The sequence below is a fragment of the Falco cherrug genome, chromosome 5 (assembly GCF_023634085.1).
Source record: "Falco cherrug isolate bFalChe1 chromosome 5, bFalChe1.pri, whole genome shotgun sequence".
Taxonomy (NCBI): domain Eukaryota; kingdom Metazoa; phylum Chordata; class Aves; order Falconiformes; family Falconidae; genus Falco; species Falco cherrug.
This window is the reverse complement of record NC_073701.1, coordinates 46560042-46576694: the sequence shown is the minus strand read 5'-3', so window position 1 is coordinate 46576694 and position 16653 is coordinate 46560042. Positions and strand designations below refer to the sequence as shown.

General features: G+C 38.1%; 1 protein-coding gene across 9 annotated transcripts in view; it reads right to left on the bottom strand.

The window, feature by feature from the left end:
• Positions 1 to 3963: 3963 nt before the first annotated feature.
• The window catches only part of TMPO (thymopoietin), a 28183-nt gene continuing 15493 nt past the window's right edge, over positions 3964 to 16653 (bottom strand). For 3 of the 9 annotated variants that reach the window (XM_055711491.1, XM_055711486.1, XM_055711484.1), the window contains exons 4-11: positions 14250 to 14350; positions 9363 to 9482; positions 9165 to 9260; positions 8497 to 8607; positions 7528 to 7617; positions 7359 to 7451; positions 7132 to 7226; positions 3964 to 5922 (exon numbers count right to left, since the gene is read on the bottom strand). In XM_055711491.1, coding sequence (XP_055567466.1) covers positions 5631 to 5922; positions 7132 to 7226; positions 7359 to 7451; positions 7528 to 7617; positions 8497 to 8607; positions 9165 to 9260; positions 9363 to 9482; positions 14250 to 14350 — 998 coding nt within the window. In that variant the 3' untranslated portion in view covers positions 3964 to 5630. The remainder of the gene's footprint in view (positions 5923 to 7131; positions 7227 to 7358; positions 7452 to 7527; positions 7618 to 8496; positions 8608 to 9164; positions 9261 to 9362; positions 9483 to 14249; positions 14351 to 16653) is intronic. The other 6 variants (XM_055711487.1, XM_055711489.1, XM_055711488.1 and 3 more) reach the window with 6 other exon arrangements.

Sequence of the window (16653 nt, the reverse complement as noted above, 5' to 3'; positions counted from 1 at the left end):
TCCTTTTCTAACACAGCACGATTTCACTCATTTTAGTGGATTTACATAGTGCAAAACTGGCGCAGCACAGTTCAGCTCTCCAGTTACTGGAGTGAAGAATGCCCAAGTTTTCACCGTCTTGATCACGTCCCTTCCATTTATAGTGCTCTTAACACGTCTGCACAGAATACAGCAAAGCAGGAGGCACGCACTGAGTATCCCAGCCACTACACTTCTGGGCACAGAGCCGTAACGCAACTGATGGCACATCTACACACCCACACTGGAGAAACACCCCTTCGGTCAGCTCAGCGGCTCCTGACAAACTTCCCTGGAGGACAAACTGCTACACCAACCTTCGGACTTGGCTCTACTTGCTCTATTTCACAACAGTTGATCCAGGCAGACTGTCACCAAGAGGCAAAAATGACACAAGCCTAATAGCACACTCACAGAAGTCTAGGTTGGCCAAGTTCCTCTTGAGTAAACTAGACTCCAGCTGCTGAGTAGGAAAAATGCATTCTTTAAATACTTACATTCAGCAACCCAGCGAGAGCCTGAAGTGCTGTTCCCTTCACAGCTACTTGGCAGCAATCAGTACAGGCCAGAACTGTTCGTGTTGCCATTGCTTGTCCTACTCTACTCACCTGCACCTAAATGACTTGTTTTTTTCTAAAAGCCAAACACTAATACTTGTTTTTAATTATGTAACCTCTAAACACAACTGAGGCTTGGGCTCTTATCTTGAAATTACATGTAAACGATTGCAATTCTTGCAGACTTCTAACTTTTAATGCATCTAAAACCTCTGCGCCTTCCAGTTATGAAGAATGAACACATGACTTTTTAATATATTTATATACATATTATGGCAATTTGTGTGCACAACTAGTGCTGACACTTAAGAGGTAGTCTGTGGAACAATCCGTTTCTTTGATTTCAGCTGACAACTAACAGCTGTACTATTAACAAGTACTATTCAACAGCAGTCTTAACATATTCCCATGAAAATACAGAGATAATCTATGTTCCTGCTGAATGCACGTCATTTTATATAGCAAATATCTTCAGCTTTTCCCAGATGTGAAAGAATAAAGTAGCAATAGCCTGTAATTCAAACCATATAGATTGATCCGATTTCTGACACACACTGAAGGTAGTAATGAAGACTTGAAAGACATCACCTTTTGGTGTCCACCTCTGTCAAGATTCCCAGTAAGAAGAGCTACTGTAAATTAAATCCATCTTTTTCATCAGTAGCATTTCAAATTTTGGGAGTTTAGTAGGAAAACGTCAGTTTGGCAACTCCAAAGTTTTCCTAATTACATCTATCCTTCCATTATTAACACCCATCACCCAGCCTCTCCATTCCCAGCCCAGCAGCATACAATCAAAAAAATCGTAAATTACTTCCTGTCTTACAATAACTTTTCACAGTTCTAACATTTTGGTGACACCTTTAAGCAAAATCAAAGCTCTTACAAGCTTGTACACCAGGTGACTTACTATTTTCAAAAATACACAATGAGATAGTGAGATAACCATCCACACCTTTGATGAGCAGGTTAGCACAACAGCATCTGCTTACGTACTCACTCACTGTAGCACTACCAGACCATGATTCTAGGGAATCAGTAACAGATCACTTCAAGCTCTAAGTAGGTTTCACAGCCCAAGGGAAGCCTTAACACTGCAGCATCTCCCTTTAACAGGATCCAAACTAACTAGGTTGAACAACAGCAGTCACCTCCTCTGAACACTGGAAGCAGTGAAACCTCTCCTATTCTTATTAGCCACTGCCTCATCTGATAATCTCTTTTAGCCTAAATTCTCCCCAGACACTACGTTTTTTCCCTCATAAAACATATTTTTTCCCCTAAATAACAGATAAAGAAGGCAACACAGACAGAATTTTTAACCACAAATTACCAATGCTGACAAAGAATTTCAAAGTGAGGTAGGACAGAAAACATGAAGAATTAATTCTTTTCAATCTATACATAGTACTTGTAGGTGTATATGCCAATTTAGGACTATTTTGCAAGTTCCATCAATCTGTGAACCCTATGCTGTATGAACACATGCATGTATGTATACATATGTCACAGTTTGCTCTTGCACTGGTGCAAAGCAGCCTGGTATGCTCCCTGAGGAAAAAGAAAAGCAAAATTCATAGTGAAGCTTTAGACAAAGATAGGAAGACTTACCAAACATACAGTTAAAGCTATATTAACACAACAAAGGGTATGCTGAAGCACCAAAGTTTGTAAACATAAGATTTAAAATTATACATCACAACCCACCCCTGTATCTGTTTTGATCAGATGAAGTTTGAAAAATTTTTAAAAAGCTTTTCAGCCCAATATGCAACTTCAGCCATCACAAAGCAAGTCAAATACACCACACACAAGACATGCCACACAAGGTTCATTTGCAAGTATCCATTCTTTCTGCTGAGCAGCCTCCTTCGGACACGCTACTAAAGGCATTCTTTTTGTACTCAGCTTTACTGATATAACTCTGCACCAAACTTGTTAACATTTTTTTTAAAAGACACTGTGTCCACAGAACCATCTGAGAAGGTAACTAGCAGGAACTGAAGATTTTAACACCATGATTGCCCTAAGCTGTGCCACAAGAAGCAAGCAAAAACACATAGAAGCAGCCTAGGAGAGACCCGAAAGCATTCTGTAGGGCAGTACTGAGCGTACTGCTAACAAGCAAACTTGGAGAAGAAAAAATTCCATCACACTTTCTCCTACTTAAATACAAATCAATACAGACTCCTCAGACTGGATGCGTGTTGAAAGATTAACACACAATTTAGAGGGAACGGCACAAACTCTGCATTAGCTCTAATTCAAACAAGACAATTCAAGATCTGCCATGTTTTCAGCACATCATTCTAAGCAGCAACCAAAACCAAGAAACATTTGTCATGCCTATTAACTTACACAGGCTTTTTTTCCCATACTTTTTTTATCCCTAGCTCTAAGAGGGACTTAAGCAATATCTACTATGTTAGAATTCAACAGATTTTTGCAGCTGGGATTTGGATACCACTACCAGTCCATATAACTGCTCTATTTTGTGATTGGTTCCGAAAGTTTAACCTGGCTCTGTCTAGAAGCCAAGATAAACTAATGGAACAAAAGCCAGATTATTTATAAAAAAAACCCAAAAAAACAAAGAAAAACACACACCCCACAACATGCAGCTCCTATTGCTTTAGCACTTTGCTACAAAGACTACAGCATACTCCAGTGTAACTTATACAGCAGCATTTAGAAGGTTTTAAGCACATGTAACTATTCAGCTAGTAGCACCATTACTACATGTGTTACTCTTACAACATTAAAGCTTTAGAAATGCAGGTAAATTCATATTCGGGGCTGGTGAAGGAAGAGAGGGAATAAAGAAGGAACAGATTATTCTCAGGGCTATCTCACACCATTAAATGCCTCAGGTATAAGCAGCTCATTCATGTCTTGAAGATGCATTATCTTCCAACTACAACTAAGCTACATGTAAGTTACTTTGACAAACGTATAAAAGTCTTTACCTTCTGTGAAGTAACACTGAAGTTGACAGGGTTCTCCAAAAACAGTGCATAAATGAAAGAATGATGACATTTAATTGCATTGCAGTTCAGTTTGGGGTTTGGTTGGTTGGGTTTGGGTTTTTTTGGGGTTTTTTTGTCTTTTTTAATGACGCTAATAGTATCCCTGAAGGAGATCAACTGAAAATATTTCATGTAACTAGAAGAGAAAGACATATTTCATGTTAAAACATATAGCAAAGTGAGGTAAAAAAATAATTTCAAGTGAAAAGGAAGTTCCTTAAGCACTGGAAACCAAATGAAGACTAGCTTCTCCCCCCACCCAAATTAAAGGTCTAACACAGGCTAAAGGATTATGGTGCAAAACTATTATTATAGTGTAAGTATGACGAATATTCCTCACATGAAGTGTTGACACAAACCACTCTGGTTTCACAATTGGATTTTTTTTTATTTTAAGATGGAAGATTGTAGCAGCAACAGACACCACCACTGATACATCAGTTGTCTTGCTTTTGCTGCTTTTCAGCAATGCATTTATTTTGATAAGGAAAATCCACACACTTTAAAATCATTTTTTATTTTTCTGTATTTTGACACTAAAAGTGAATGTATTATGTTACAATTTTCTATAGGATTGACACAAGTTTAGCTATTTGGATTACTCAAAAAAGCAGATTAAAAGAAAAAAAACATTAATCTTAACAGAGAAAAAAACTATTGCTTTGCTACAAATTACCATGTTTGTCCCAAAGTTCACAGAAAGTAAAGCTTCCTCATAGCTATAGTCTATACAATAATTGTACCTAGAGTAAAAAGATGCTGAATATTAACTAATATTCTCAGCTTTTTGTAAGTAGCACTTTAAGAATAAGTAGTATGATTTATTGCGATTTTGTACCAAGCAATAAGACTGAACATCTGTAGGCTGCAGGTTTAAGCACACCAAAGTGTATACATTCGCTTTAAAAAAATTGTTGCTTATCGCTCTTCACTGGTAGTAGTAAAGTCAGCTGCCTGCTCAACTAAGTTACACAATAGTGTTTCAGCATGCTTCCACTGAGAAAAATATTCAACTGCATAAAAGTAGTATATCTCACCTTAGAAGATGAAACTGTAGCAGAAAATGCAGCAATGCCCTCTTCATACAAGAATAAAACTTCATATGGAATTTTCACACTTTGAGAATACTTCTCTACATGAATATTCAAAGATAATCACATAAAGCTGTGTTGGAAAGACCTCGTTTTTAAAGAAAAAAGACGACAGCTAAAGTCAGAATTTAGACTACTTCAGATAACAACCTTGACCCAAAAAAGTATTTTAGTAGCAAATTATATTGATGCAATTTTTATTTTCCACGCATATTACTAATAAATAAGTTCCTCTAAGACATCTCTTGCCAATTAAGATTTGTATTCAGCTCCTACAACACTAAGCACTAAAATGAAGGGATACATGTAAACGATGTTACGCTTAAACAGAGTTACTAATGATACTAAGACTTTTACAGAAATGCAAACAGGTTTACAGTTACATTTACTAAAGTTACAGTAACCTACAGAAAAGGTTTGTCATTGTACTCTCCCTACATCCTAAGATACCCAATTCTGTTACACTGTTACTGAAAAAAATGCATACAAAGATGCATTTCCCTTTGTCACGTGTTAAAATCCTCCTCCACAATAATCTATAGAGACAAGTACAACTTCTTTTCTGTACAAAGGAAAAGCTTTAAAAACACAGCTTCACATTTTACTACATTTTTGCCCTTCTCAGCTTCCAAGTTCTTGCAAAAACAAATATACAGTTTCTCAAAAATGAATTTAAAGGATGTCCACATTAAAAAAATAAAGCCTACAAAAAGTTTGAAGATCTAAAAAAACGTTATTCCTATGGCAAAGTGATCTCCTACTAGTCCGAAGTCCACAAAGTTACTGATGTCCATTTAATATTACCTTTCTTCATTTATCCAATTTATCAGGTTCCAATCACATTATTTGTAAGAAGTCCTTGAGCCGATGAGAGGGCAGAAGAGTTCTCTACAATTAGAAACAGGAGATCAAATTGGGTGTGCCTTTCAGAAAGATACTCATTTGGCACCACCCCGAGAGACCATATTCAGGTATTTAGAGAAAGGATTTCCTTGATTAGTTTCCATAGACTGATAAACCAAAACCAAGAAGACTGAAATAACAACAAAAAGAAGAACTTTTATCCACAGGGGAATGGAGCGTTCTTTTTTTGTTGGTGGTTTCTCCGACTTGATGTCAGTTGAGGTACCATATTTTGGAGCATACTTAGAGAAACTTTCCTCCATTCTGAAGTCACTGTGCTCTATAGGTCGGCTAGCAGCTCCCTTGATTGGTCTGCGGCAGCTAGCACTGTTAGTAAAAAAAAAAAAGTTGAAATATTGCATATTTGGAAGAGCAATCTAAGGTACACAGGAAAGCTTTAGTGTAAAGAACTACAATTTCTTTCTACTGAATGCAGTCCCCGAAATATCCATCTCAAAACTCCAACATGTCTATCTTTACTAGTTGTAAGGTTAATCATTCAGTATTCAAACAATCATTTAACAAAAAAACACCTCAAATGTCACTTCACCCTACCCACATAATCAATGGATCGTAACTGGCAATAGAACTCTACGGAAGTGTCTCTCTCTATTTTCATCTTTAATAACTTATGCAGCCCCACTGGGATTTCTAAACCTAAGATTGTTCCTGGCCATTAACATATCTACTGATGGCTAAGCCAATACACAGAGCCAGGAGGCAAAGTAGTAAGGGTTTGCCAAGTAAGTAGACATTGCCAAGTCCCTACATACGAAGAGTACACATGCATGTTTTTTATTAAAAAAAACAGTATAGATTTGAAAAGACTGATAGACCTCAAAACAAGACAGAAGAAAGCTGAGTGGTGAGCAGATACACCACAGTAGTAGTAACCGGTACCATATGTTTTCCTTAGGGTAAAATTTTATGCAATTGCAGTTTAAATTGAAGCTATAATTAACATGCTGGAAACACTAGAGTTAATCTCAACTTTTTCTCATATTCTTTAAACAGGACAAAGTTTTGTGAATCACTTAACTATCCAGAAGGTTGCTTCAATTTTTGTTTAAATACCAAGTTGCAAAGGAAAAATGTAATAGCCCTTCCTAGTTGCCATCCTTATTCATGCTTAGAGTACTCTTTGACCACAACAGGATTGCTACTTAAAATTAAAAAAATAGGGTATCTGAAAATTCTTTCCTTAATTTAACAGCAAGCCTAAAGCAGTTACATCTAGCCAAAAACTTAAATATTATGAGCCATTAGAGAAGCCCCTTCCATTTAACTTCCAGCATCCAGAAATTCAGTAATGATTCCTACTATATTACCACCCTGTTCTCCCATCCCCAATTTAAATAAAGAGGAGACTCTTGGATTCAATCCTATGTACCTAGAACAGAAGAGCTAGGCGGTCATCTCAACTGTCTTGGGCCAGAGTGCAAAAATTTTTCCTCAGAAATCTACCAATATAAAGATACTCTTCTGCCTAAATAGGTTTCTCAGTTGTAAACAAGCCCCCATAAACCTTAGAAATACCTAATTCCTGTAGGTGTTGATACTTCATAAGGGAACATTTCCTTAAGAATATCTCTTTCTACTCTTCCTTCTTCTGTATGAGTTCTCTCCAGCACCTAGGAAATGAAAAACAGTTATAGGCCTAACAGACCACAACACAACAATCTCCTGCACAGATTCTCAGTGACCACAACCACGTGCAATTTGTAAGAATGAGTAAGTCACCCAGTGACATTCAAGAAGCTTACTTCTTGGGTTTTAGAAGTTAGTTTAAACTTTCTTAGTGGCAGCTGTCTGGTCACTTTTGGTGTCTTAAAGCACTCCGTGCTCTCCGCAGTTTCCTTTAAGATAAACAATATGCTGCATAAATACACCTGCCAGCCAATGATGCAGATGATCAAAAGAACTAACCATCACCTCCATCATGGCTGTGTTGAGTAGATCACAGGATTGGTTGTGGCCAACATGATTAAAAAAGCATCGACGTGGGCAATCTGTCTCTTCTTGCTGTAATAAACAATGCTACAGTACAGTAATATACTAACTAAAAAAAACTTAAGCAGTTTAAAATAAAACACCAAGTTTTCCCACAACTTTCCACTTGACAACTAAGTCTACATTCCAGTCACATAAAAAAAAAAATAAAGCAAGCTATTTCATAAGCCCCAGACCCACTAGTAGAACAGGCTTCACAAGTATTAATACAAGTTTTATCTAAAGTAACTACACAAAGAAATGAACTCCACTTAAATTCAGCCAAGTAATGTAAAATTCAACAATATTACAGTACTATATTAATACAATTACATTATACTTGCAAGTGCTTTAGTTTTCCAAGAGAGACTTAATTTGACAGCTTGAATAGGTTAACAGAAAAAGAATTCTTTTCTTTCCTGGTAAAGGACAGGAATGTACAGATGCTTTTAAAATTCAGATTTTGGTCTAAAGTAATCCTACTATTTGATAACCTAAATTAAGGAACATTGTGGTTTTTCAGGATAGGCTGATTTACAAGATCAAAGGTAGACAACCCAGTTCAGTTCTACATTTGAGTTATTCAAAGAATTTAAAAGAAAGAAAAAAATTTCTACATTTTGCTTAGAAAAACAGCAGCACAAGGAGAAATAACACACCAAAACATATCTGGCTTAGGCAAAAAAGAAAACAGCAGGATTTCCACTCTCCCACCACCACTGCCAAATCTGAAAGGGGCAGATAAAATTAAGTTTATATTCTCTCCTCTATGCCATGTGACAACACTATTTTTACTAGAGCCACCTGGGCAATGACATCCTCCATCCCTTCTTACTAAGGGGTAAGCACATACACACAAGAATCTTGTTCACAGAGAGTAAGCAAGAGCAATCTAAGTTTTAATTTATTTACTTCAGCTGTCATCAAGGGTTTCTTTGGTGTTCTTCTGGGCATTTCTGAGAGTTCACTGATTGACAGTGTAGGAGCTGCATGCTTGAAATTTCCAGGCACCCTATTGACAACCTGCCGAGATTCAAAATTGTTCAAACTCAGAATCAGCCAAAATACAAAAAAATAAGGGGGTGGGGGGAAAGGTGGCAGAAGCAAACAACAAAACCTTTATGTGCATTGCATATATGCATGTTAGGAGTTAACTCAAGAAGGTTATCTAACAGATACTCTGAAATAAGCACAGCAAACACATTGCTTATCATTCCAAGTAGTTTCTTTTAAGCCATTTAGAAACATAAAAGCTATTTAGCTCACAAGAAAAGCCAACCTTAAAAGCAGATATTCTGCATGTACTTAAAAAAAAAATCTAAACTTTTAAAGCGGTTCTTTCAACCCTCCCCACAAACAGATATCAGATGGGACCCAGATGTCTACTCAGTCCCATCTCAAAGTGAACAGCATTAGGTACTTATACAGATAAAAAAATATGTGGTTTCAAAGACTACCAAATAGTCTTACTTTCCTTAAAAGTCTATCTGTTCACAACAGAATGATTCTGTCAGTAAAGGTATATTACAGAAGAATACCACTTGCATGATTTATTAAACGTATTTACTAAGCATATTTACTAGGGTCTCGTTGCTTGCAGTCAATATAGTTTCAGCTATGGGAGTACTCTCTGATATTACAGCATCATCTACAGGCAACTGTGCTGTAGCATCCACCTGTTTGTTTAAAACAAACAAAAGAAAACAATTGAATAAAATAGCCACTGGGACCCTAACAGTGAGAAAAAAGCTTGTCTATTATAATAAGCCTCTCATCACCCTTTTCCTTGGTGTTCTTCTTGACACTCTTGTAGACTCCCTAGAAAATGCCTGCAGAGGTCCACTTTTTGAAGATCCACTTGTCCAGACAGTCTCAGTAACTCCATCTTGAGAAAAGGTCTATTCAAGCATCAAACACATTATCAAATACATGAAAGCCAGCTCTCAATATTGGATACCCACAACCAAAAGCCAGAATAGCATGCATACTCCAGAAGCAGTGTGTCCACAATCAAAATATAAAAATAGTGCATCCTAATATATTCAGTAATGAATAGCTAACTAGATTATTAGTGTTGACCACAATACTTACATTAAGAGCACGTTATTGTTCAAATACAGAATTGACTAAATAATGCCCAACAGTAAAAAGTGGTGATTCATTCACTTCAGAGTGAGCTAACTAATGCTACAAGTAGTTACATCAAGTCATGGACAGCAGATATAATTTCCAGCCCATTACATTACCTGCCTACACACACACAAAAAAAATTAATCTATGAGCATAAGCAGAAAGCATCACCTTGGCCTCTACCCAGACAGGGGGCTATTCTCTCAAGCGGTGATGGGAATAGTTTAGCAGAGCCACCTATATTTCAACAGAAACTAATCTCCAGCCACAGGGGACAGCAGGAGATATTTTATAATCTTAAAAATTTCACAGAGATGAAACTCACAATTTCCACGTAACAGTAGGTTTAACTGACCAAGCATGGCACAGATCTTTACAAATATAAGTAGCAACATGAAACGTGAAACTTAAAGGCTGACCACTCCCTACGCCTTATTGCAAGTTTTATGCTCACAGAAAAAATCCTCCTCAAAACTAACTTCAAACATAGACCAGGAGAGAAAGGGAGGTAGAGGCCTGGTTCTTCTAGATTATATACAAGATTCTCCTTTTCACTTGGTTAAGTTTAAAAGTAAAAATTACTGCTTTGTTAATACTGAAAACTTTGCACATTAACACTTCATGCATTGATGCATTACCAAGTTTTTGGAGGTCATGCTCAGTGCCAATGAAGTTATACAGACTAGCGCAACTGTGTCACTGACAGGTCTAACAGCAGAAATAACTTCACTGGGACAGTATTAGCCCTGAAACATGTTAAGAGAGCAGGCTGGAAAGTGGCGCGGGGCGGGGGGGGGGCGGTGAGAAGTCTAACAATGCCCTTATCCACTCCCCACTTGTATCTTAAAGATACTCCCGTGAAACTAGAAGCTGAGCAGCTTCACAATTCTTAACATCAGTTCTGTATTACAGCCACTGACATACCCAGCAGAGGGAGCACAAGTGTTTTGCTTTACATCAAAGCCACTGAAATACTTTGAAAACCACATGATATGTATTTCTTCTACACAGACTAAGACCAAACAGATTCAGATGTTTTGTATAGAATTGCAGATTTCAGCTTAAGTCTCCAATATTCGTTTCAATTCAAACGGCATTCTAATGAAGGATCTCCCAACACCAGACACCAGCCTCCCTATTAAGAAAAGTTTAACCTGCAACCTTCCCACCTCACTCTTGTACACTTTCTCTTTGAGAGGGGTTTTTCTTCAGCTTAGAGAAAAACACAAATTTCAGAGTGGTTCCACTCAAACAAGCTGTAAGGCAATGCTCTCACCCTACTAATGGAGGGCTCCCCTGCCCCAGGCTGTTTGACTAGGAACTAGTTCTATTCTAATAAAAAGTTAGAAGTACTTCAATAACAGCCTCTCTCCTTAGTTCTTCAGATGTTTGTCAGTCTTGTGTTTTAAGTACCAAGTTTCAAGTTTTTTTTGCATGAAGTCTAGAAAAAAAAAAAACCCAGTCTACTGCATTAGACCCATCCAGACCTCAGCAGAGTATACTCAACAGACAAAATTAAAAAATAAAGTTGTCTACAGTTTACAGTTATCCTCATTGTCAATTAAGCAGGCTCTGTCTGCTTATCCCAGATACCTGAACTAAAAAAGCCCTATTAGAATGTAATACTCATGTTTAGGTACACTAGCACTCTATATAAGCCAATAAAGGTATGACAGTGTGGGGTACCTAAGTACTAGTCTGCACGTGCTTTTAACTGTCACATTACCCACAAGCAGTGAAGCTATAGATTGAGTCTACCTCAGCTATCACCTACCAAATTTATTTGGTGTAGGCCACATGAAATTTGTATGCCTGCAGCTGCAACACTGCATGCTTTTATTTTTAAGAAGCCCAGCTATCCAGGTAGTCAAAAAACCGCAGGGAGGCGTAGCAGAACATCACTACACAAAGTCTGACTTTATGTTGTTCAGCCTCTCTCTCCAGTGCCATTCACCATGGGGCCTTAGGCTCAGTTTTGAACTGTAACTGTATGTTCACCTACCTGAATGGAAGGGGACATTAAAATTAGGGTTGTTTTCCAACTCCTCCAGTTCTCCACTATTAGGAGGCAATTAAACACAAACAGCAGAGCTCAAATTCATCTAGCCCTCCACTGCTAACTGACTGGTAAGACCCGTAAGCCTGCTCAACCTCCCCACCCAATTCCTTCTGTGCCAGCCTGCTTAAAGACTATTTGCATTCTCTCTTTAAGAAAACAGCAACGTCCATCCATGCGAAATGACAATCTTTTCAGCTGTGTACATCTGGACTAAGACTAGTGGTGCACAGGACCCAGAAATGACTAGCAAGTCTGCTCACACCACGATACCAACCAATTCAGTCCCACCACTCCTCAGAGCCACCACAGTCTTTGAGCCAATGCCACGCAGTGCACAACAATTGCATGTAATTTTGCAGAATGAGTACGGTCACTTGACACATTAGCTGCAAACTTAAGATTCCAATTTCACAGGAAGAAGAAAAGAAAAAAAGACATCTTCCCAATCTTACACTTTTATTCTCAGCAAAATATATGACTACACACATTTGCTGGCCAAAAACACTGAGTTCTCCTTGGCTTCAAGCAGCTGTAAATTTTTGTTGGGAATGGGTGGGGTTGGTTTGGGGGTTGGTTTATTGGGTGGGGTTTTTTTGTTGGTTTTTTGTTTGTGGTTTTGTTGTTGGTGGTTTTTTTTTTTAAACACAGCAGTCAGGAGTTGAAAGGTTTAACAAGCTAGAGTTAGAACTCCTGAAGAATTTGGCATCATTTTGAAATCAGATAATTTTTTGATTAATCAGGCAATATTCCTTTGATTAACTACTGGTAATTAAAATATTTAAGTCACAAAATATTGCATATGCACTGCAGACGCAAAAGACTTCAAGACAAAACACAGTAATGACCTAATGCTATTACAATTAAATTGGGATGACAAAAAAATGAGTAAGCACTCATCACTTGAAAATGCCACATTGCTCTATCTCTTCCCTTTTATTCTGTAAATGGGTTCCTGAAGACTAGGAAGCTTTGCTTGTTGATAGCTGCATTAAATACCTCTGTTACACTGAGGCTGGCAGGGATTTCTGGGTAAACAGCAATTTAGAAAAAATTAATCCTTAAAATAGAAGAACCTAAGCTTCAGATGCCCATTATAAAGACCATCATGAGCAAAAGTCACATGACTAGATTAAGGAGTATTTTGTGTGTTGAACTACATATTTTGATTTGTAGAAGTGAAGTCCATTCAGCTTGTTCTCTGAAAATCCAAATAAAAATAAGCAGAACTAGTTACATATCTCCATAACTGTGTTGTATTGCCCAAACTCACATAGCAGCGTGTTACCTGCTCTATGCATAAACATGCTTTTGCTATGCATGTGTCTTACATCCACACACATACAATCTCAGTCGGAAATACTGGCATTTACCATAAATCAGTGAGTGGGGAAAGTCACTGAGCTGCTAACGTACATCAAGCTACTAACAGGTCAGATTTTGAGTCACTGAACATTTTCTGTGCAAGTCCTTTATTGTAGCACACGACCACTGCTTACTGGTCAGACAAATAACACTGTAAAGATCCTAAGTCACCTAAGCTGGAGAACAGGGTATTTAGTGACGTTGCCACATCACAAGGACAGATGAGCTACCAACTAACAAATCCAGTATTCAGCCCGCAATTTGAAAGCCTGAGGTGCTTCAGAAAACCCCTCTTTCACCAAGACAACAGAACCAGTACTATTTTAAGTAAAGGGTAAGTGGTACACACAGCAAAATTTAAACTTGCTATTTTTCTTCTTAGGAGAAGCTTTCCATCAAATTAACATCTACTCTAGTACAGCTGCTACAAGCATAGCTGAGGAAAAAAAATAATATAGATAACTAGTGCATGTGTGTATGCACATACACTTCTGTATATGACCATATTTTTATACATATATAGAAGTACATTACCTTCTGTATTACGTTTAAATGACTATGTTTAAGTGATTAAACGTAAGTATTTAAAATGCATACATGTATCTATAGCTATCAAACAAGACAAATATGTATGTATATGTATTTAAAACATTTCTAAAATAAACCAACCAAAAAAATAATAATCAAAACACCCAAAACTTTTTCAAACTTTTTTTTTTTAAAAAAAACTGCTTCTTTTAGTAAATCAAGTTGTTTACAAACAACCAACCGGATGACATCAGCCCATCTGACTTAAAAACCTGTGAGGTTTCCAAAACCAAACATGTTAAGGCTGCCTATTACTTTTCTCTAAGAGATGCTACAGCAGCTGGCAAGTCAGACAAACAGCCTTTAGCAGACCATAACTTTGAAAGTTATCAGACAGGCTAAACACAGCAGCTATAGTTAATTCAAAAGATTTTCATGCTGTATTAGAATGGGCTTTCTGAAAGAACTTCTAAGAAACAGCACAGCCCACTTAGCTGAATGTGATTATGTTAAAAGTAGTAAGGTGTTTAGTGAGCATATCACCTGCAGTTAGTAGCTATTCCAGATGCCACTAAATTAAACATACCTGGTTGTGTTCAACAACTCTTCTTTGTTTGAGTGCTACTGGAGTCTTCGTCCTGGCTTTCAATGGTTCTCTCTTCTCAAGCCTCAGTTCAGTCTTTGGCTCTGTAACCAGTTTTAATATAACTAGTTTCTGTAATACTACTGGTTGTTGTACTAGTTTAAACCAATTGTATTTTAATAAAAATTCATTTTAAGAGGCAACATAACTCTGTTATTACTTACCATTTCCTTAAAAAGTCATGAGACAGTTTCTTAACTGAATGTAGAAGAACAAAGACTTTTGAAGAACAACTTTAAAAACTGTTTTAAAACACTGACCCAAGTATTTCAGTTTTGTCCTAAAAGTCCTACACTTCAGAAAAGCTTTGACCAATCCAACAGTTCCGTTTAGGAACTTGTATCAAGCTGCAATTACTTCAACCAAAGTACCATTATACTATTGATTGTAGTAAGGGTATTGAAGCTTTTCAACATTGTTTAGGCTGTTATGTTTCATCTCCTTTAAAATAGGTCCTCTTATATACAACTCCTTTTTGATGAAGAAGGGTGAGTGGCTAGCAATCATTTTACCAGTAAGAGGATGTATTATGGTCACCCCCTCTTCTAAAATTCTAATAGCATTATACCAACTTAAGAGTACATTTATAGAAACCTGTTCGGTTTTGGGGGGGTTTGTTGGTTTGGGGGGGTGGGGGGGTGTGTTTGACTTTTTGGTTTTTGGCAGGGGCAGAGTGTATGTTTATCCCCCCCCCCCCCATCTTAACAGTAATTAGAAGAAGCACATGTAAGTGTAAGGAGATAGCTGTCAGTTGTGACTGGGCTCTTGACTGTCTTGAAAATAAATAATAATTCTCTAACACCCCTTTTCCCCCTGACAGTGCAAGATATTAAAGCTCAGAAACAAGTCCAAATATGCAAGGGAGAACCATCAAGTTCTTGGTTCTAGTTTAACCCTTTCTGTCCTATCTCCATGGATGTTCCTGTAAAAACAGAAAAGTAAACCACCCCCAAAACCAAACCACACAAAATAAGCATCTTCTAACTTTCCATTCAAGACACTCTTTAAAGCCTACAGTTTTTACTTTCTGTAAGCTGTATGGTGTGGTTTAGGTTCCATTTCCGCCACCCCTATACTTTTTCAATATAAGTTTGATATCAAAACTGCAAAAACTGCACCCAATACTAATCTATCAACCAGCCTAAAGTAAGTCCGTAAGGAACAGAGCATAAAAGGGATTGAGTAATACACGATAGACATTAAGCAAAAAACTACAGAAGTTTAATACACAAACATTCATACACCTTCCTATAGTAAATAACTACTGTGAGCACCATAAGACAAAACTGCACTGAAACATAAAAACGCAAAGAACACTAGAACACTTAATATGGAATTCTACCTATGAGATTTCCAGGCTCCAGTCTGGGCAAAGTGGACTAAAGAGAACAGTTTAGTAGCAAAGAGTTTCTTTTTCCAGAACAAGCACCTGGATCGCTGTGCTAGCACTGCATGACCAATATGGGACATGAAGGGTTTGAGACAATAACAGATTTGATTGGAATGTGCTAGTTTGAATTTATAGCTGTTATTGCTGTTTAGCTGTTAAGGGGCAGGTTTCTGTGCTTATCATGGGGCTTGCTTGCCTTACTGTGTATTAGTCTAGTGCTTGTTAGTGGCTGCTGCTTGCTTTCGCTGCTTGCTGTATTATCATCTTACTGTGCTGTGCCCAGGAACATTCTGTTAACAGCAATGGTGATGTGCTGGGGCTGCCAGGTGGCCAGGGCATCGCTGCTGTTCCTGTGCTGCTGTACTGGACAGGCTGGAACTCCAGTGTGTACTCAAGTCAAAGGCACTATGACCTGTGGATGAGTTCATGTGGGAGTAGGACACCCCAAAGCCCCTGCAGCCGTGACTAAGTCCATGCCTGAGCAGGTATATCTCAGAGTGTCTGTGGCCATGGTTATGGCTGTGCTGCAGCAGGTATGCCTCTGAAGGAATTCTGGCCCAAGGACAAGTCCGTATTGGAGAAGGTACACCTCAAAGCATCTGTGGCTGTGGATGAGTCAGTGCTGCAGTAGGTACACACTGAAGCATCAGTGGCTGTGCGTAAGGTCATGCTGGAGCACCTCAAACTGTGTGGCCATGGATAAGCCCATGACAGAGCAGGTACAGCCCTGAAGGGATTGTGGCTAAGGATAAGGCCACGCTGGAGCTGATTTACTTCTGAAAGGACTATGGCTGTGGGTAAGGCCACATTGGAGCAGGTCTACGGTGATGGCCCATGGATAAGGCCATGTTGGAACAGGCGCACCTTGAAGTGACTGTGGCTGTGGAGGAGTCTGTGCTGCAGCAGGTATACCCCCGCAGAGACTGTGGCTCATCGCTGAGGCTCCACTTGGATTTA